At 42.9% G+C, this 22,322-nt stretch overlaps 1 protein-coding gene across 1 annotated transcript in view; it reads right to left on the bottom strand.

Moving 5' to 3' along the window:
* The window catches only part of ZSWIM6 (zinc finger SWIM-type containing 6), a 196,132-nt gene extending 177,566 nt beyond the window's left edge, over nt 1-18,566 (bottom strand). The window contains exon 1 of the mRNA XM_058731648.1: nt 17,880-18,566. Within this exon, the coding sequence (XP_058587631.1) occupies nt 17,880-18,540 (661 nt within the window). The 5' untranslated portion in view covers nt 18,541-18,566. The remainder of the gene's footprint in view (nt 1-17,879) is intronic.
* Between the last annotated feature and the right edge of the window lie 3,756 nt (nt 18,567-22,322).

Genomic DNA, 22,322 nt, shown 5'->3' on the forward strand with positions numbered 1-22,322 from the left:
AACATCATTCTGGCTGCAATACAGATTGTAAGAGCTGATGCTTGCCTGTCCAAAGTTTAAGCTGATTCTAATACTCTTAGAAACACATGAAGTCCACTCTTACACATGTGCATATACACAAAGAAAGCAAGAATATTCTTTGAAATAAAAAATCTCTGTGGAACATATTAGAAGTGCAGAAAGGCCATTAAGTTCACTGAACAGCTAGAAAGAAAGTGGGGTAAATAGGTCACATCAGCAGAGCTTTCAAGGGCAAGACTTATGAGATACTTAAAAATAGAATTGAGGAGGGGAAAAAAAACACCCAAAATGTCAGTTCATAGTAAGCTCTTAAATTTTCACTTGAAACTATTTTTCTCAACACTTGATTTGTAAATGTTTAAATCAGGAAAAAAGGGGTAATCAACTCTTTTTATTGATTCCAGTTGCCAAAAGAAGGAAAGGTAGATCTCAGTACATAGTCATATGACCTGAGAAATTCAGAAGCATATCTGAAATGGAATGCTTTGTATCTTCTTCCACTCTCCACTTGCCTATGGTAAATATTCAGGGAAGCATTGAAACTAAACCGCAAGTCACTAGGCTAATCCATAAAATGTCCATTCTACTCATGAATATCACTGAATTGATATTAGACATTCCTCTTCCCATTTCCAGAAAAATTATTCTAGAGTTCCATGTAAAGACAGAATTCATCAATCGGGTCAAAAACAAAAGAGGCGTATGACATCAAGGTCAAGGCATACTTTGTTGACCAACATATATTCTGTTTAGGTGCACTAGATCAAGCAACATTTGCAATCATAATAAAATATTAATAGAGATTAATCTGCAGATAGCAAAACTTCATGTTTTAATGGTTAATGAAGCAATTTTTGAAACAATGTTTCCCCTATCTGATTACAAAATCAATACATGATTATTGCAGGGTTTTCGGGAAATAGAAAAAAACAGAAGAAAATAATAATGGAGAAAATTAGGTAAATTGGAGAAATTAGGTAAATAATGGAGAAAATTAGGTAAAACGGGAACACTGCATAACAATGTATTTTCCTCCTGTGTAACTATTCAGAATTCAAGTACTTTCATGTATTCATTTCCATGTGGGTCTCTAAACAGCCTCACGATAGAGGTGACAGAGGTATAATTATTCACATTTTGTAAGGATTCAAGGAAGCCCAGAGCCAGTAAGTGATCTGCCTAAGGGTACACAGGTAGTTAAGACAAGAGCCAGCAGAGGACTCTTGTCTCCTGATGGGTTAGGCATCCCCTCTAAGCTCATGGTCATGTGATAAGCAAATGACACAGTCACAGAAGTGGTCAACTGCCTGTACCTAAAATGAGAGTACCTCTGAACATCAATCTAAGGTAAGAAAATGTGCAAATAGAACTGTATCATTAATATAAACATGCTAAAATACTATGACATCAAATAAGGATAGGAAAATTAACATATCTCTAAATTGAAAAAAACAGTGGGGGGCAGTGAAGGCGAGACACATCAAACCAAGAGTTCGAAAATCTCTTAATTGTTTCCTTTTGAGATGACTAAAAACCCAGACAGAAATCAAATATTTCCTATCTGAAAGAGACTGAGTGGAGTCATTGATTAAGAAGACCAGGGATAGCAAAAAGGTTTCCTTCTGGTCCCAAACAACTCCTCAAACAACTTCCCTCCCTTCCTTTCTCCCTCTCCCTCTACACATACTGGAATGTGCATGTGCAATCACATAGAGTATAATTTTAAAATGATTTCTTAATTGCTCCATCCTTTGTGAAAAACGAGGTATTTATACAACTACAGTAAGTGTATATTTTATAATTTGAACTGGAACACTTACAAGAGTGAAAGAGGGGACTGTTGATAATTATGCCAGGAAATGAGGCATAAACTAAGATTCAGTGGACTGGACAAATGGAAACACATGGTCACCCAATATCTGGACAACCCATCCCCCTCTCATGAGCCAAGCATTTGGAGTACATGTTCATTAGCAAATTATTATTCAGAAAACTGCTTGGTTATCCCATTTTAGGCAAAACTGAGTCTGAAGCAAATTCTACCTCAAGAGAAAGTCATCAGCATTTTGTAGACCAGTTTATTAATAAACCATTCCTATCAATTAGCCAATGTATTTTCACAATATGTCAGATTTTGTGGGATGTTCTGAAGTCACATGTGCTTTGCAAGTTATCTGGAAAAAAAGTAAAAAAAAAAAAAAAACTAATTAAATTTATTTTTGCCAGTTTCTTTAAAAAATGAAATAGCAAATAAAAGGAAAAAGCAATCTCTTAATCCCTCAAAGGCATTTGTAATTGAAAGTTATTTTCTTGGGTAACTCAAAAGTACTGCTCTATACAGGAATGCTCAAATTATTTTCTGTTTAGGACTGGAATCATCAAATAAACTGCTTTTAGAACAGCTTTTTGGCCAATGTTATTAACAAGTTAACAAGCTTAAAGAAAAAGTCCCCTCAAATAAGAAAACTGAAGAAAGAAACCTTACATCTGTGAGGTTATTTCTCTCTGTAGAAATAAGCTGATAATAATAAGCCCAGTCCTAAAAATTAAACTATCTATCTTGTGGTCATATTCCTATTCAAAATGCCTCTTAAGAGATTAAGTTACAGCAATTCAGATTCAGAAAAGCAAACAGAAATTAGAACTTGGAGGGGTTTTTTTTTTGTTTGTTTGTTTTGTTTTGTTTTGTTTTGTTTTGGTGCAAAAAGGTGATTTTATTAAAGCATGGGGACAGGACTCATAGGCAAAAAGAGGTGCACTGGGGTCACGTTGGGTAATGGAGTTTGATTGTTTTGTTTTGTTTTTTTCACCTAAGAGAATTTCATAGAGGCAATCACAAAGACTGGCATAAAATCTAAGCTTATTTCATTCAAGCAACATTTCAATGTCTACTAAGTACACTGCATGAGCACTATTACTAGTTGGCTCTCCTGAATTTAAATTTCCTAGTACCTTTTTTTTTCCATCTAGCAGATACATCTTTCACACCAAAAAGGGACTTTGTATTTAAATACTCTGGGATTCTCGTCCCAAAGAAAAAGACTAAAAATAAACAATGGGCAACTCAAAATGACTCTGTAACTGTGCACGGCAGAATATTTTTACATTTGTTTGTTGGCACTTCATATTTTCAGTCATTCGATAGCCAACTGTTGCTCCCTCTATCAAAGACACAGAAATCTGCAATCCCACAAAGGATTAGATTTTCTGATTTCTCATAAGTCATCTCTCATTTCCTCCAATATTTACATTAAGGATGAGTTCCACAGTTGTGTTCTCAAGCTTGGAAAAGGTCATGAATCAGGCCAGTGTCAGGCCCCACAACAACCTCTTGTAGATTTTCAGAAGGTCAACCTATTCTCAGTGGAAGAAAACCAGATTATTTAAATGTACCCCATTTACTATATCTTTTTAAAAAACAGCAAGACAGTTCTAGATTTCTTAAGTAAGGCTTCTTGAGAGTCAAGACACAATAGAATTTTCTAGATTTGTTAAATAAGGCTTCTTGAAAGAGAATCAAAGCTCTATTCTAAATGATTAAAAAGGCAAAACTAAAAAGAGAAAACTAGTTGATCCACAATTGTTAAGGATCAAAGAGGGAAAGAGCAACTCAAGGAAGTAAATTTCTTTAAACTAGCCTTTTAAAGATGCAATACAAAATACATCCATAAAACTATCATAATACAGACTACCAATATACACTGAACTTTCATACATTACCTTCTGAATTGTTAGTATTTTTAACAGGAAGAACTAGGGGAGAGGGAAAGTTAAGTAAAAAATAAGTTTTTATATGACAACATAAATGTGCAACCCAAAGAAATATAAATTCTTGAAATAAATATTGTATATTTGAACATGGCTACTTGAAATTGTTGTGCTTTTCTGACTTTAAGCCACCACAGCTTGGCTCACCACTACCACCATTCCTTCCTAAGACCCCAACACACAAACACATACACACACACACACACACACACACACACACACACACACCGTTTAAAAAAATACAAACCATACCTTTATATGTCAAAAAACAAATTTCACAGAGGAGCACAAGAACTCAGAAGTCTCAGGATTTACCAAAAACCAAAAACCAAGCTAAACTATGAGCTACTAAGACAAATTCAGGCTTAATATATACACTGAATTTTTAATAAACTCATAATCACTGGCTCTTGTATCACCAATTTTTTTCTAACACATCTAAACTTATAAACTAGGGGAAAAAACTTGAAAAATCATAAATGAAACAAATTAGTATTAAAACAAATTTTTTTTAAATCTATCCATTTTAAAATAGAAGTATTTTGCCATAAACCGTTAAAATAAGAGTTTTTTAAACTTTTTCCCACTGCAATCATCCTTATTGGAAGCAAAAATGCAATACTATTCAGTACTTTGGAATTTCCTATTTATGAAACAGCCTAGACAAAATGCTTTTTTAGTAAGTTGCTAATAGAGATTCATGAAAACTGCAAAGAAACTGCCCCAGCAAAGTTCCAATAAGGAACGTCATTTGAGCACTTTGCTCCTAAGGAGTCTAAACAGCACTAGTCAAACTACCTTCTGGGCTTTGGTTTTAATCAAGTTTGTTAGCTGACCTGGTGCAGACATCATTTACATGACTCACCTCAATAAAATATAAATTACATTAAGGATCCATAACTTAGTCACTTACATACTATCATCCAGTAAATTACAATGTTCTACACATCATATTACTGTATATAGATAGATATATAATCGATCTAGATTATCTATTATCTACACACACACACACACACACACACACACACGCACATACCCCTACAGAGACATACATAATGTTTATGGATCAATAGTCTTTTTCTAAGACACCTTTGAAATACCTACTATAACCACTAACTGCAGAAAGAAACCAAATGGTAAAACTACTACACTGCATTAGAACTCAATGTACTTGTGAGATGCCTGGGTGGCTCAGGTGGTCTATAGCTTCGGCTCAGGTCATGATCTCACGGTTTTGAGTTTGAGCCCCACGTCGGGCTCTGTGCTGACAGCTCAGAGCCTGGAGCCTGTTTCAGATTCTGTGTCTCCCTCTCTCTCTCTCTCTGCTCCTCCCCTGGTCGTGCGCTCTCTCTCTCTCTCTCTCTCTCTCAAAAATAAACAAACATTAAAAAAAAATTTTTTTTAAAGAATTCAATGTACTTGATAATCTATCCCCAAGACATTCTGATTATATTTCCTAATGAAATTTTTGTTTTCACCAAGTAAAAAAGTAAAGTAAATTATTCTTTTATCAGCAACAGCAAGCTGCCCAATTTGCTCTTATCCACAAAGTAAGAACTTGAAGATGTAAAAATGTAAATAAACTCTAAAACATCTGCCTTCTCTAAGCTATTAGATCACAAATTCACCTTTCACTAAATCCCTCACCTAAACTTCCTTATTTCACAAAAATGAATTCAGCAGAATTCATCCAATAACTGCCTTAAAGATAAAGTGAAGAAAAAAAAAATCAATCAGACTCTATTTCTAGTTATTTTGGCCAAAAATTCTGTGCTACTTTAAGAAGGACATCAGATCAATGCACTAAATGTTATCCTGCCATTCAAAAGACCTAAGTATATTACAGCACTACTACTCTTTGAATAAGGTTGAATAACCATCATCTCTGGTTCTACTCATATTCACTGTAGTCCATGGTAAATGGAAAATCATACCTAGCATAACCTCAAGCTCTTCTACGTACCACTGTGGAAAGAATATAAACAGTTCTTACCAAAGTCCCTTCCAAAGATAAAGATTCACACTCCAACATTTTTTTTACTTTTTTCCAAAACGCATTCAAGAACAAATACAACTTACTTTTCATTTTGAGTGCAACTAATAACCAGGTAAGTACTGAAATCCACATGTGCATCCAAAATTTAAAACTCAGTTTGCAAAGAAAATCCACATGATACTGGGTAAATCTATACAAAGACACTGATATTCCAGAAACCTAGCTGCTCCCCATGAAAATAAACAGTAAGTTTTTTGTTTGTGAAACATATTTCTACAGTATTAACCAAACCTAAACACACACAACCGAATTAGCAAAGAGAACACTGACAGCTACAGAAAAAAACAGTACATATGTTTTTTTAAAATGCCTGATGACACCTATAATTATATAAACCAATTCGGACTCTACAACTTCAACAGTAATGGCAATTTTCAAAGATGCCCCAGGGGCACCTGGGTGGCTCAGTCGGTTGAGCGGCCGACTTCAGCTCAGGTCATGATCTCGCAGTCTATGAGTTCAAGCCCCGCATCGGGCTCTGTGCTGACAGCTCAGAGTCTGGAGCCTGTTTCAGATTGTGACTCCCTCTCTCTCTGACTCTTCCCCGTTCATGCTCCGTCTCTCTCTGTCTCAAAAATAAATAAATGTTTAAAAAAAAAATTAAAAAAAAAAAAGATGCCCAAGACATATTAAATAGGTCGGGCAAATTTCACACTTCTTGGTGCCACCACAAAACCAAAATTACTGAGCAGGATATAACAATTACCCGATAGTGCAATTCTTAAATCTTCCTCCTGTCTAAAATAGTTATAGTACTATGATGACCACTGTCAAAACTCAATCTTTTCTAAAAATAAACATATATGTCCCATTTCAAAAAAGTAGAGATAAGTAGAGTATCATCGTGGAGAATATATCTGAAATTTCAGTTTGATAACCGAAAAGTTAGGTTTTTGACATTTGCCAGCAGTCCCACAACGTGCTGGCCCTGTGCCATCATGGCCCGGTGCCAGCCTGATGCAGGGCCAGGCTAAAAATAGCAGCCAAGCAGCAGCTGGAACACATAGGTCCTTGTGACCTCAGCTTTATTTCCCTAAATCAAGGGAGGTTTAAGGGGAGGAGACAACTAAAAGCAGAGAAGGAAGGGAACAGAATAAGCTCTCAGCTGGTATTTTCTACCTCTCCCAGATTTCTTGCCTTTTTTCCTACCACTCCCTCCTACTCCTCACTCCCACCACTCCATCTCCCACACTCAAGAAAGGAGGAAAGACAAGAAGGAAGTGTGGGAAGGGGAGAAAGGGAGGAAGACAGTGAAGCGCTGAAGAAGGTTCAGAGGCTCCGCCACCTCCTACTCTCAGGTTTCTCTCACTTGATTCTACCATCATCACAAACCAGCCACTGGTCATTTATTTCAGTCCTCAGGTTTACCATGGTCTAGAGAAAGTAGAAGAAAAAAAACACATAGGTGACTGGCAGGGAAGGGGTGGCCTAAAAGACAGTGTGAAGAGTACAAAATCAGAAGTGTCAAGAAGTGCTAAGAAAACAAAGTCCTAAAGAAAGAATGCAAATGTATAAAAAAAGATGCTCCTTCACATACACCAATAAGATTACAAATTTCTGGTATTTGAATTTTAGGGGCTTATATTATGACAAATATTTATGAAAACCATGACCATCTTGTCTGTGGAAATTGGTTAATATCAAGCTATAGCAGGAGCAAAGGTTGAGTATAACTTCGGCAGGCCGTCACCAAGAAAGATTAACACAACACGAGAAGAGGCTCCAGGCTCTGCCCATACACTGAAATTATAAAACATCAATATTTCATTTATAAAAATGCTGGTCACTGTTAGCAAATATTTAACAGGTACAATGTGGCACATATAGCATTCTAAATTGTACTGATCTAATTAAGAGAATTTAAATCTTGCTTTTGTGGACTCACTCTACATGCTACCTTCTTATGCTTATTTTCAGTATAATATCTTCCATCATTAGAGATCTGACACCAATTAACAATAAAAAATGCATTAAGTAAACAGGGAGACTGGTAAATAAGGCAGGACCAGGCAGTGAGTCACCTGAATTTAAGCACATTAATTCGCTAAATGAGCTTCCAATTTATCTGATCAGTTTATTCAGTTAGTACCAGTTTAAATGTACTGACAGGTCCTACTGCATCCTTCAAATTAACATCTTTCCAATGAACTCTCTGCCTCTCAAAGAATATGAGATCTTTTTACCAGCCACAAGAAATAATGATTTTTAATCAAAACATTTAAAAGGGGCCTTAAAATGAGATAAATACAGAATTTCTAAAATTTACCTTGAAAGATTACCTTTGCCTCATATATACCACATTTAGATCTAACCTACAAGTTAATTCCTCTTTCAAAAGTTAAAAATGGGGGTGCCTGGGTGGCTCAGTCGGTTCAGCCACCAACTCTTGATTTCAGCTCAGGTCATAATCTCACAGTTTGTGGGACTGATCCCCACACTGGCCACAGAGCCTGCCTGGGGTGCTCTCTCTCTCTCTCTCTCTCTCTCTCTGTCTCCCCCCACCCCACCCCCGGGGTCCCCCACTCATGTTGCACGCATGCTCTCTCTCCCTCTCTCAAAATAAATAAACTTTTAAAAAAAGTTAAAAAATGCCCAATGGAAGATGATCAAAATCACCCCACACAACCATCTTCCAAAGCTGAAATTCATTCATAAGAGGAATTTGTGAAATGCAGTTTTTCAAGTCAAATTCTAAAATACATGTTAAAATTCATAGCTGTAGGCACCTGGGTGGCTCAGATGGTGAGGGGTCCGACTTCGGCTCAGGTCCCGCTCTCATGGCTCCATTCGTTCATGAGTCAGAGACCTGCATTGGGCTCACTGCTGTCAGCACAGCACAAAGCCCACTTCGAATCCTCTGTCCTCCTCTCTCTCTCTCTTTGCCCCTCCACCAATGGTGCTCTCTCTCTCAAAAATAAATATTTTTTTTCAAAAATCATAGAGTTGTGGGAGCCTGGGTGACTCAGTCGGTTGAGCATCCAGCTCTTGATTTTTGGCTGTCATAATTTCATGATTCATGCATTCAAACTCCACATCGGGTTCTGCACTAATGGTACAATGCCTGTTCCAGATTCTCTCCCACCCACAATCTGCCCCTCCCCCACTCACACTCACTTTCTCTGTCTCAAAATAAAATAAACCTTAAAAAAAAATCACAGTTGTGATAATTTAAAATTCTGGCCACCATGAAAATCATTCTATAAAGTAGAAAAGACTATAATAAATCTAAAGATGAACCCTCTAGAATAGTTAATGATGATGCATCATGGGCATTAAAATTTTTTTATTTTTTTTTTAATGTTTACTTATTTTTGAGAGAGAGACAGAGTGTGAGTGGGGAGGGGCAGAAAGGGAGGAAGACACAGAATCCGAAGCAGGCTCCAGTCTCTGAGCTGTCAGCACAGAGCTGGAGACAGGGCTCGAACCCACCAACCATGAGATCATGACCTGAGCCTAAGTCAGACCAACTAACTGGCCCAACTAACTGAGCCACCCAGGTGCCCCTCGTGGGCAGTATTACTTAGAGGGTAAGAGTACCACCCAGAGAGGCTGTGTCTGGCTCAGAAATGTACCAGTCTGTGTAAATGGGCAAAGTCACTTTCATTTTTTTCCAATACTTCAGTTTCCTCATCTGTAAAATGAGAATGATAAAAGTACCTACCTCATAGGACTGTTAAGAAATATAAAGTGCTTGGAGCCGTATCTGGCACAAGGTTAAGGGTATGAAAGTGTTAACTACGATTATTAGTTAGTAAATGTTGTTGCAGTAATATTAAAAAGCTCACCGTAAATCATGCTTCCTTCGATAAAGAAAACCACCCAAACAAGAGGTCTTTAGGAATTAGAGAGATTACTAAAGTTCTGAGACCACATCAATTACATGAAAGATCCCATACATCTAGGGACTGTTTATATACTATTTACTGGCATGAGGGTAGGGGATTCTGACAAAAACACTGGAAAAGCCTACAAAAATAAGTCAAATGTAGACACTGGTTAAGTTTTCATAAATGTACTAAATTCAGAGCAGCCAAATTTCTTACTGGGTATTAACTTCTCTTGTTCTGCACAAGCATTTTAAACATTTAGTAAATTCTTTATTACATAGGTGTACAGGTATAGGAGTGCATTCATGTATATTCACACAACTGTAATGTAGTTTCATACAGTTAACAGTCTAACTTCTTCAGAACTTTGGTCTCACCCTACAACCTCTAAAATTTCCAAATGTCTACAAATATTTTCACACTAGCATGTATTCAGCAAGCTACAATCATTGCTTAACTGAAGCCATTAGATTTCCACCAGAAACTGAAATGCTATCTAGAAATACTTTTAGAACATTCAGTAAAATGTTAGCCAAATAATCTCTCCAACAGTCCAATCATTTTACATTCAAGAATATGCCTGGCCTGGGGCATGTGGGGTGGCTCAGTCGGTTAAGCATCTGACTCTGTATTTTGGCGCAGGTCATGATTTCAGGGTTTGTAAATTCGAGCCGTGCATCTGCCTCTGCACTGATACCCTGCTTGGGATTCTCTCTCTCTCCTTCTCCAACTCTCTCTCTGCCCCTCCCTCGCTCACGCTCACCCATGCTCGCTCTCTCCCTCTCTCTCTCAAAAATACTTACTTTTGAAAGAAAGAGTAGTTCAAGCGAGGGAGGGCAGAGAGAGAGAGGGACAAAGGATCCAAAGCATGGGGATCAAACCCATGAACTGTGAGATCATGACCTGAACTGAAGTCAGCCGATCAATCGACTGAGCCACCCAGGTGCCTCAAATAAATAAGCGCAAAAAAAAAAAAAAAAAAAGACTTGTCCTGGAGCCTGGAGCCTGGCTGGCTTAGTCAGTGGAGCATGCAACTCTTGATGCCAGGGTTGTGGATTCAAGCCCCACAGTGGGTGTGGAGATAACTTAAAAAGAAAAAAAAAAATCTTTAAAAAAAATTAAAAGAATATGCAGAGTTCTGGGGGTTTGTGGAATTCACCAAACATCTCCAGCAAATTAACAGGCAGACTGAAGGGAGGAAAAACAGAAATTCAACATTTAACTTTGCAATTTATTACCCCTCTCTGGACAAACTACTCAACATGTCTGCGCCTCAGCTCTACAAGTAGATAATAACTATCATACAAACGCATTTTGTAAAAACAAAATGCTTCTCATCTGTTAGCATATTTTAAGAAGAAACAGCACAATGTATCTATACACAGGGTCACTGAAATATGCTTCGGGTAATGATACCCAAATGACACTGAGTTCATCTCCTTTTATGTGCACTTGTGAACATCAGATTAGTTACAAATACGTAAGTAAATATATGTAAATATATACAATACATATTAACTGACCCGAATCTAATTATCACTGAGGAATCCCACAAATATAAATCACTTAGCACACCCTTACCAAAGTCCACTTACTATTTGCTGAAAGTCAATCTTTAAATTTCAAATGAAAACCAGATTTTGCACTGCTTTCTCTCTAAAGCCTACTTTAACTACCTTTTCTAGATGAGAAAAATAAAAGGAAGCATCCTATTTTTAAAGAACTAAAAACCATGTTTAAAGCATATTCTTAGCAGAACACATGGCACTGAAAGCAAAAACTGCAAAGATGGGGGTTTTTTTCCTAAGCTTATTTATTTATTTTTGAGAGAGACAGAGAGAGACACAGAGCACAGGTGGGGAAGGGGCAGAGAAAGAAGGAGACACAGAATCCGAAGCAGACTCCAGGCTTTGAGCTATCAGCGGGGAGCCCCAATGCCGGGCTTGAACTTACCAAACTCACCAAACTTACAAATGCCAGATCATGACCTGAGCTCAAGTCAGATGCCCAACCAACTGAGCCACCCAGGTGCCCCTGCAAAGATATGTTTTTTAAACAAACATACTTTATTTGTGAGACTGGCTAGGACTAAGAAACTAGAGTCTCCTTTCATGAGTCAAGACTATGTAGTATTTTTCTCCAAATTACCATTTGAGACTGATTTTTCAAAAGGAGATGGAGAGTCTTCCTATCCACTTAAAGGAAACTGTTTATGTTTTCTAATTTACTGTAATCCGCAAACATTTACACATGTCAAAAAATTAATAAACCAAGAAAATTAAATTAGGTTTTTTTTTGTTGTGAGAAAGCACTGGTCTTGAGATTACACAATAATTTGAAAGATAACTAAAAATGGTTTTGTGAGTCCCACATAGTTTATTGTCACCTAAAAAATAGTTGCCTATAATCTGCTTTGTTTCTAAGATGTTTATAGTTAACTATGATCTTCTTTCTTTTCTAGGATATTTGTCCCCTTAAATATAACAGTTGAAGGTCAACAACAGTTCAAGTTTAATGACCACCCCTATAAAAACTGCTAACACCACAGGAGTTTTGTTTAATTTTATGTGTATGTAACAAAGCTTCTTAAAGGTACCAAATTCATTTTGAAGTATTAAAGAAAAACGGTTTTCTAACACAAAAACAGAGCACGTAAGCATGTGGAATTACTACAGACCCAATTGTGTAACTTTTAAAAGGGGCAGCTTTCTTAAAAGACAACATTGGTATTCTTCCATTGCCATCCTTTTCACTGAACATACTGCCCACTGAAATCAAACATTAACTAAACCCTTAATATGAGTGTGACCAGAAAAGATGTGCTGGCCTGCTTCTTTCCAAATGAAACATTTAGAGTTAGAATTGATGGCAATTGATTACCCATTGTGAAAAGAAAAGAGGCCCAGGATAAACATCTTAAAAATCGGCCAGAACATACTTAAGACAATAATGACTTGAGTTGGTCAATTAATTGCAATAATTCTTCTACTAAAGGACATGTTCCACAGTCATCCTGATGTTTCTAAAAGGAAAGGCATCAAAGTCTTTACAGAAAGGATGAAATTCAATGCACAGTTGAAATAAAATAATGGGGATGGCCTTTTCCTCCTCACCCCAAGGGTGTACTCAGAATACAACTAACTGTATGGCAAGAAATTAAAGCCTGAAGCAATAGTAAAAATGTTTGCTTAATTCAGATCTGCAATTCACCTTCCATCTTATTGAAATCTTTTGGCTACAAGTATTGTTGTTTCCTGAACACTTTAGATTTCCTCACTGGACCAATACTAGCCACCAGAGATGGAAATTCCAAGATTTCCCCACATATAATTGAAAAAATTGAAATTTTAACCTTCCTCAGAACAATGCTGAGCACATACTAAGTACTCAGATACTTTCAAAAATCAATTGTAAGCAAATCAAACATTTTAACTGGCACAGAATAAAAGAAGACATATGCAACTAGTTTCAAACTTTGTTTTGTGTACTTTTTCATTAATCAAAAGGAAGAAAACATAGGATCTAATTTTTAAATGTTCTATATTATCACTTCCCTCTTGAAAATGCTTTCAATGAAATATACTATCAACAGTAAACAAAACATCCCATTCTGAAAGTGTACCCAGAATCATACTTTCATATAACAATCTCTGGTCTATAAAGAAAACCAAAACACTCAAAGAAATGCCCACAAATTAGCCTTAAATAAAGTGACTAAAAATTTTATCCAACCTAATTCTAAAACAGATTCCCTTTTACTGCCTTGCCACTCCCTAAAACAAGAAATTTTAAGGTATGAATCTAAAAAGTCCATAAAAAAATGTTTACCAAAGTGTTAACAGAATTCCGGGGAATATTCCTTTCTCCCAAAAGTAACCAGCAAAACAAAACAAAACAGAACAAACAAAAAAAAGCAACTCCTTTTAAAATTTATCTTCTTCCTGCCCATACTAAAGGCAAGATCCCAGTTTTGTTTAAATACTTATTTTAAACTGATTAGTCACAAATTAAGCAAACTTGTTTGTTTCAATACAAAGTCGAATGTATACCAATTTTCCGAAAGAGGACACACACACACCGCAAAACAAACAAAAAATTGAAAAACACAAGATAATTTTTCTAAGACTTTTTAATTACAAAAATGAGCACTTCTGATCTTAGAAAAATCCAACCATAAGACAATCATAAAATGAAAAGTAACCCCCCCCAAAAGTACACCCATCCACTTGACTGCCCTTTTCCAAAGATAACCACTATTCAATGGTTGCTTGTGTAGCCTTCTAGAAATTTTTATGCATCTGTAAGTCTATCTTTTTTGTTTTAAACAGAAATTACAGCCTACTGTATGAAGAGCTGACTTGTTTTTAAATAAAATATTCTGGTCACCTTTTCTTATCAGTATATGTATTTATCTCTCTCTCTGTTTTTCACGGTTGCGTAGAATTCCATAGAGTACTTCTTAACCAGTTCCCTTCAGATGGAAATTTCCACAGACTCCAGCTTTTCAGTATTACAGATACTGCAATGAGCATTGCTCAACGTACAGAACATCTTTGTGCATGAATATCAATGAATGTAGAAAATAAATTCCTAGAAATGACATAAAAAGACAGAGCCAAGGAACCAGGGAGGCAGCATCTTCTCCCACCTCCTCAGCCAATTCTGGGTACTATCTACCCATCTTTTTTGTCTTCACCGATGTGGCAGAAGAACATGGCCTGTCACCTTTACTAACAACAAGAGTGAAGACAAATTGATCATTTACATTTCTTTGTGAAATGTGTTGCCCGTGTTTTAACTAAATTATTCATCCCTCCCTTTTATTTTTTAAACTAATTTTTCAGAGTTCTCGTTAGCCTCCAACATGCTGCAAATATTTGCCCCAGTTAGCTGCTTAACTTCATTTATCACGTTTTCAGTCTTCCAGAAATTTTTAGGTTTTTTTATCCAATTAAATTTGTCTGTCTTTTAATTCAAGTTATTTGTCCTTAAAATTTGAGTTTCAGGTCATAATAAGAAAGCTCTCTTTCCCAGGCAAAACTTTGGGGAAATTTTTTTACATGCCTTCTAAATTATTACTTCAGTGATGTCGATAATATTTACATACAAGTACCTTCAGCAATGACTCTCTCTTGATATAATATCAATAAAAAATTAGCAAACTACACTTTCTCCAAAACTTCCAATAATTAACTGATGGACAGTTCTGCACCAATTAAATACCATTTACAACGACTACATCAAAGACTTAATTTTTTTCCCTTTAAATTTCTTCTTAAAATAGGAGTTTAAAAATAACTAATAAACATGTTTAATTTCTGGTAAGTCCCAATTCATTGACCCTCAATACTTAAAAAAATCTTCAACAGTATCAAACAACTAGATTTTCCCTGCTGCATCTATAATTTAGTCATCTCTACAAAAGTCAGTGAATACTTCCTGTACAAACAAACTTGTAATTTTGGAATACCAGAATATTGCTTATGGTTCTATCATGGTATATGGTGTTATTTTCCATGTCACGTTCTGAAGCAAAAATGACTTCTACCTCAAATCGAAAAATTATAAAATAAGTCTCTTGTGTTAGTATACCAATTCAAACTCTTCAACCACTTAAAGCTAAGTTAGATGGTTAATCTAGCCATTCTCTCTGTTCTTCATCAAGGAAAAGAAATCCTGGTCCTGAGTTTTCTATCTCACAGAGCCAGCTGCCAGGCATTTAACAGCCTTCCATCTCATAAGCTGACTGGCACAACAAGTAATACAACTTGGAAGTTAAGGAAACTGGCACAACTCAGAGGGGAAAAAAGAATATTTTCCACAATTTGTACAGCACTTGTTTAGCACGTATGTAAGTGTTTCCGAAAGGGTGGTCAACTCTTCAAGCTATGCAAACAGCATCATACGATTTCATATCAACTACTGCCAACTCCATTCAGTGGCCTCCTTCCCCTTTGGGGACTATTCAAAAAGTTACTATTTTCTTTTACAACTCACCCAGGCCTCTTCACTGATGAAAGCAGGCAAAGCCCACGCTGTGTGTCTGTCTCCTAGAGAAGATTGCATCTTTTATTTATCGCCCCTTGGCTTTATTTTCACAGTGAATTCCTGGCTTAAATGCAATCAGCCAAGAAACCCTCCCTATGTGCTCTCCTGTCATTCCTCATTGCTTGCAAGCAGAGTCAAGCACAGAAGGGGGAAAAAAAAAAAACAACACTCAACATTGCCAGCCAAGCCATAAAAATTCCCAAACTCTAGTTTGGTTATACTGAGAAACCGTGGATGTGCTTCAATCCGTTTCAACCCAGCAGGAAACAAGGGGGGAGGGGGGGTGTAAAAAAAAAAAAAAAAAGGAGGTATAACTTTAAAGAATGCTAATTAGATTTTTTTTTTTTTTAAGAAGGATGGATAGCCTCAAAAGTTAAATCTCCTCTAGACATAAGGAGAAGATACCGAACCTAGAAAAGACAACACTGGGGGCTGCCTTTGGAAATAAATGACCATGCAGAAAATCACGTTTGCAGACTGCATTAGAATTCAAATTAACTAAAGAGAATTAAAATAAATCTTAATTCTCTTTTGCGGCCCCTATCCAGACCCCCACCCGACTCCCAAAGAGAAGGATAAAAGAACGGACTATGGAAAGAAAGATTAAAAATCAGAGACAGCGACGCTTCCAACCCTCTCCCCATTCATTAGGTACCATGTTCACCACCACAATACTATTTAAAGTAGACAGCAATGCCGGGGGGGGGGGGGCAAAATATGCCGTTTGCAATCAGGAGAAAAATATGGGGGGGGGGGGGAGTTTCATTATAGCATTGTTCTTTTCACTCCATCCCAAACATCCCCATCCTAGGGCTGAAAAAGATATCTGGCCAGAAAAAAACATTGGGGGTAGGGAGTGAAGATAGGGAAAGCTTTTAAACTCGGTATTTGAGAAAACTCTCATGGTCTGTCAGAGAAAAGGAGGGCTGTGCAGCTTTAAATCACAAGTCCTGCTCGCCTTTGTCAAATATCTTCTACTTTACAAGCTCTGAAAAGAAATAAAGAGACTCTTTTGTTTGGGTCTCCCTTTTCGGAGGATGACAGAGAACTGAAAGGGGCACAAATAAACCTGAAAACGAGAACAAAGTGCGGGGTCGCGCCCGGCTGCCAGGCGGCCGCGCCTGGAGGGACGCTGCGCGGCCGCGGAGCCCCTCTGCCTCGCGCTCCTGCCGCCGCCGGCTGCGAGCGCAAAGCCCGTAACTGCTCACCGCGGCTCGCCCCGCGCACGGCCACCGGCCACCCAGCGCCAACCAAACTCCGGCGGCAGAGGCCCCCGGGCACCGCCGGGCCCGACAGGAAAGGGAAGCGCAAGCCGTTCCTTCCCCGGCTCGCGCCCATGGACTCGGGGACGCCCTCGGGGGGAGAGGTCTCTGAGGAGAGGGAGTCCAGCCCGCCGCCCCCCTCCCTCCTGCGCACCAACTAGGCAGGGGAGGCGCGGGGGGGGAAAGACACATTTAAATCCCCGGGCCGCCGGCGGAGCTCGCCCGGGCCAAACCAGACGCCGCAACGACCCCGGAGCGCCACGGCCGCCAGCCCGTCGGAGCCCCGAAAGGAGCGGCAGCCGAGAGGCATTAAAATGTAGTCCCCACCCCTCCAATAGAGGGGGCGGGGAGGGGGAAAGAGGAGAAAGAAAAAGGAGCGAACGGCAGACAAGGAGAGAGAGCAGGGTGAACGCGGAGGGCGGCCCGGCCGCCGGCTCAGCCCCGGCCGGCATTGTCTGTGCGGCCCGCGCCCCCTCCCCCGCCCCGCACGGCCCCGCCACACACACCCTTCGCCGGAGCCTGGCCGTCCGCCTCCGCCTTTGTCCACAACCACCCCCCAAAAAAGGGCGAGCAGCCCTCCGGGACGTGCTCCCCGGGAGAAGGGTGGGGAACGGAGCGGGCCGGGGGCACCCGACACCCACCCCGCCAACCCCGCCGCGGGGCGAGTCCTGCTGATTCATTTCCCACTCGCGCTGGCCCGTCCGGGGAAACGGGGGCGGGGAGGGGCGAGAAGGAAATGGGCGCTCCGCTCGAAAGGACGGTCCGGGCCGGTGAGGGCATCGGGAGGGGGTGCGGACGCGCGCCCAATTGAGGGGCTGCCGGAGGAGAGGGGTCGGGCGCCCCCCGAGGGACTGACGGACGGACAGACGGCTCCGCGGCTGCCCCGTGACTCACCGACTTGCAGGACGTTGTCGACGCAGCCGCTCTCCAGCAGCGCGATGCCCCGGCGGAAGGGCAGCCGTGTCTCGTCGCCGCCGTCCGCCGCCCCGGCGGCCCCCACCGACGGGGCCCCGGCCCCAGCGGCGGCGGCGGCGGCGGCGGCGGCAGCGGCGGCGGCGGCCGAGGTGGCGGCCGGCGAGGACGAGGAGCCGCCGCCGCCTGCGCCGCCCGCGCCGCCGCCCGCGCTGCCGGGACCGCCGCTGTCGTCGCCGGGGCCGCCCGCGGCGCCGCCGCCGGTGTTGAAGGACGAGTACATGCAGATCTCCCGCTCACTGCGGGGAAAGGACCAGTAAACGATGCGGCGCTGCACCGGCTCCGGGATGCGCTCGAAGCGCTCCTCCACGCGCTGGAACGGCCACTTCTCCGCCACCTTGCGCGCCGCGATGTCCAGGAGCGACTCGGGGCTCTGGGTCTTACCCGGCGGCAGCAGCCCCAGCGCCGCGCCGCCCCCGCACGCCGCCACAGCCGCACTGCCCGCCCGCTGGCCGGGCCGACAGGCAGAGCTGTAGCCGCCACCCGCTCCTCCACCGCCACTGCTGCCCCCACCGCCACCGCCGCCGCCCGGCCGGCAGCAGAGCCGTTTCGCGGGAGGAGGCTGCTGTCCGCGCTCCGCCATGACCGCGCCGCTTCTAACCCGACAGCGGAAGTGCTGGGACCCTATAAACGGCACAAGGAAGCGCGACACGCACACGCCGCGGCGACGCCACGCTGCCATCTAGGGCCCGCCGCTCCTTGTACGGGCACGAGAGGCGGGGCCTGCTCCGTGACGCCGGGGTTGAGGCGGGGAACGGATAGGGGGACCTAGGGCCAGGGGCGGGGCCTATGCAAATCGCTGAGCTGAAACATAAATAGAGCACTCCGCGGACACGGGGGTAGCGGGGGCGGCGAGGTTGGGTGCCCGATGGGTTGTGAGAATGTCAGGCTGCTGTGACGCGGGGGGCGGGGCTCAGGCGGGGTTCCCGCGGGAGGGGACGGGCAGCCGAGCCAGGCCTAAGGTGGGTGGGTCTCTGTGCCCCCTGCCAACTCAACTTCCCCCTCCAATTCCCTGCCGCCCTTTGATGTCCAGCAAGTGAAGACGCGCCTGGTGGGTCTAAAAGCGGAGGGAAGGGGAGTTGGCGGTGAAGGGGACTTGGGGAGAAGAGCCCGGGGAAGGGTCCGGGCTAAATGAGGGGCGGGGCCCGCGAGCCAATGCCCCACCCCCCTCACCCCCGTCAGAGCCTGGCCGCCCGGGGAAAAGCCTCTGGGCGGAGGAGGCGCTTTCAAAACAAAGAAATGCGGCGTGGAACCTGAGGGACGGGGGTGGAGAGGAAGGCGGAGGAGGTGCGGCGGAGGCAGCCCCGCTGCCCGCTTCCCCTACAGTCAGCCCAGGGGAACTCCCCCCACCCCCACGCCAGCCGGGACTGCGGCGCTGGGGAAGAGGGAGGAGGCTGCGCTCGGCTGTTTTCCAGTTCACTTTTGCAGACCCGGGTAGGGAAGGAGAGCGGCCACTCAGCTGCCCCGCATGGCTGCAGTGCACCCGTCCCGGATTCCCGTGTCCGCTGTATCCCGACGGCCGGTCTGGGAGCCGAGCCGGCCAAAGTGTTCCAAAACGCGCAGAGCGCTTGGAACCTGCCCCGCAGCTCTGCGACGCGCGTCCTGAGCTGGCCGTGGCCTCCCGGCCCTAGCGCACTCTCAGCTCGGCGGGCAAGGAAGCTGGCCAGGCCGCTGGCGCGGAGCAGGGAAACTTGAACCGGCTCGCGTCGCCCCCGCGGCCGCGCCGCCGAGACCCAGCTCTAAGCTGGGTGCTCTGCTCGAGGCAGAGGGTACACCGGGGCAGTGGATTTAGCGAACACACCTTTGTGAGTACACACGCCACGGACGCGCGCACACACACACCCCACGCGCGCGCACGCGCTCACAGCCCAGCCGACTGGAGACGGCGCGCCCCGGCCGCTCGGCGGCGGACGGCGGCTGCTAACGCGCTGGGTGCGCACTTAGGTCGGCCAGGCTCGGCCCCGGGTGCCCGGCTGCCAGGAACCTAGGCACTCCGGGCGCTCGCCGTCCTCCCAGCCGCGCTGGCTACTCCGGAACGGCCCTTCCACTCGGGTAAAGGCAGCGAGGGGGGCGGGCGAGCGAAGAGCGCTGCTCGCTGGTACGAGGGCGCCGGCGAAGGCAAAGAGGCGAGTCCCGGGCTGAACGGGGAACCCTGCGGATATTGTTCGCACTCCACAGAGCTCGGTCAAATCTGGGTCCAAGCCGCAGACTTAATTAGCGCGTTGGCGACATCCTTACTCTTCTCCCCACCTTGTTTTTACTGTAAATCGTGATACTGATACGGTCGCTATTGTGGAAGATAAACCGTATCTCCTTTGACACTTTCACGTCTTTTAAGGTTATTGGCTGGTGTTACCCACCTGCCTGCTTCATTGCCTGGGTTAAAATGAAAGGAAATAGAGTGCGTCTGAATTTTAAAGAAAATCGCCCACCGAAGGCCAAGGTCCAGGGGACTTCGAACTGCCGGTCTTGGCTCTTAACTGTGGTCAGGCCTTGAGAAGACCCAGGCTGCAGGTCCCTGGGGGACGGGATGCTGGCAGACTGTCCATCGCTACCTTACTTGTTAGGAAAATTTTGATGACATAATGTTTCTGTATATCTGTCTGGTATTTGGGGGTGCACCTCTCATTGCTTAGGTAAAGGCCTGAGAAAAAAGCTGGAAGAGAATCTTTATAGGCAAATGGGAGGGGAGGGCTCTTTCCTCTAGTTATTACATTTCTGGATCTATTAAAAATAAAAATAATGTTTAAACTTTTGAAAAACATCGGTGATAGGAAAAAAAGTCGAAAAGTAAAATACAATTTGAGCTCTTCTCAAATACAGTCAAAAGTCTCAGGCATGTGTAATATTGTGTACATTACCAAGTATTTTCATATGATACACACAGAATCGCTTATCTGGAAAGTAAAAGATGACAAAACAGGTGCCCCTAGACAGGGTAAGTGATTTATTCAGGGTCATAGGATGTGTTAGTGGAAGACATTAATTTATATTGAACAGAAAAATAGACACTTTGGAGGGTGCCTAACTTTAGAGATCTCGATTTTGTAATGAACCAAAGAGACTAGATTTAAGGCATCATCCTATGTTGGAGGGATCTAGTTTAATTTAAAAAAAGAATCCAGAGCCACCAGCTCCTCTCAGTTTTCCCTTCTGCAGTAGCTTAAGCTGAAACCACTCTCCCTCTTGAATTGCTCTCCCCTGGTTTCCCTGACACTTTACTGTGGCTCCATCATCTCCAACTCATCTTTCTCTGCTTTGTCTTTGGTTTTCTCCTTCTCCAAACTCTTTAATGTATAATACCCTTCCTTACAGCCTATCCTGGTCCTCTTCTGCATTTTTGGTGACCTGCCCCTCGTAGAATTTCCACCATTCCCATCCCCCAGTAACGGTCTCTGCTTCAGCTTACTTCTTTCTTCCTGGTGCCCGTGGCCACCTCAAATCCAGAGTACCACCCTTCCCTGGAAACCAGGATCTTTTCCTTCCCCTAGACTGGCATTACTGTCGCCGCCTGTTACAGGCCCCCAAGCTTTATGTCTCTTTTCCTTTTCCTGCGACTCCCATGTAGGCTTACTTGCTGTGTTGTCTATCCCAGTCCCTCTTGCTGCTCAATTATTCCGCCTCTTCACTCTGCAGGGCCTCCTCACTGGTATGTCTGTATAACCTTTCCTCCTCCAAATCCTCCTCCACCCAGCTGTTGTGCTTCCTCAAGTACAGTTCTGACTGTGTCACCCTCCTGCTCAAGTTCTTTTAAATGGCTCCATGCTGCCTATTGGCAGAAGACCAAACTCAGATACGATCTTGACCAAACCCAGCTTTCCAGCCTCATCTCCCATAAAAGCCAATAGCACTTCGAGCTCCCCAACAGGATTTTTCTTATGCTCCAACAGGACTTCTCCCAGTTTCCCCAGAAGTCCTCCTCATTTTCCCACTCCCCACATTTGCTCAGGACAAGTCTACTGCCTATAATGTCTCTCTCTTCCCTTGCAACTTGCCAAATTCCTACCCTTCTTTCAAGGACTTGCTCAAATGCTGCTTCCTCTGGGAAAACCCACCTAGAAGTGTGATCTCTCTCTTCAAGCCCTCCTAACACTTTGGATCTTTCCTATAGCATCTATACCATTCTACCTGGCATCACAGTTATGTTTACACTTGCCTGAGCCATTCGCATTCTCTCTCTTCCCTGGTTAGAAATCCTCTGAGGATTGGGATTATGCCTCAGCCATTTCTGTGGCCCCAAGTGCCCAGCACCATACTGCAAGGCTGCTACCTCCCCAGAGGTTAGCTTTACCCCTGAGCCAAGGAAGAAGTAAGTCACCATATGTTATCATTGGTTGGTACTGTGCCAGCTCTAGTTGTGGGGGT

Source organism: Neofelis nebulosa, chromosome 1, assembly GCF_028018385.1.
Source record: "Neofelis nebulosa isolate mNeoNeb1 chromosome 1, mNeoNeb1.pri, whole genome shotgun sequence".
Classification (NCBI taxonomy): Eukaryota; Metazoa; Chordata; class Mammalia; order Carnivora; family Felidae; genus Neofelis; species Neofelis nebulosa.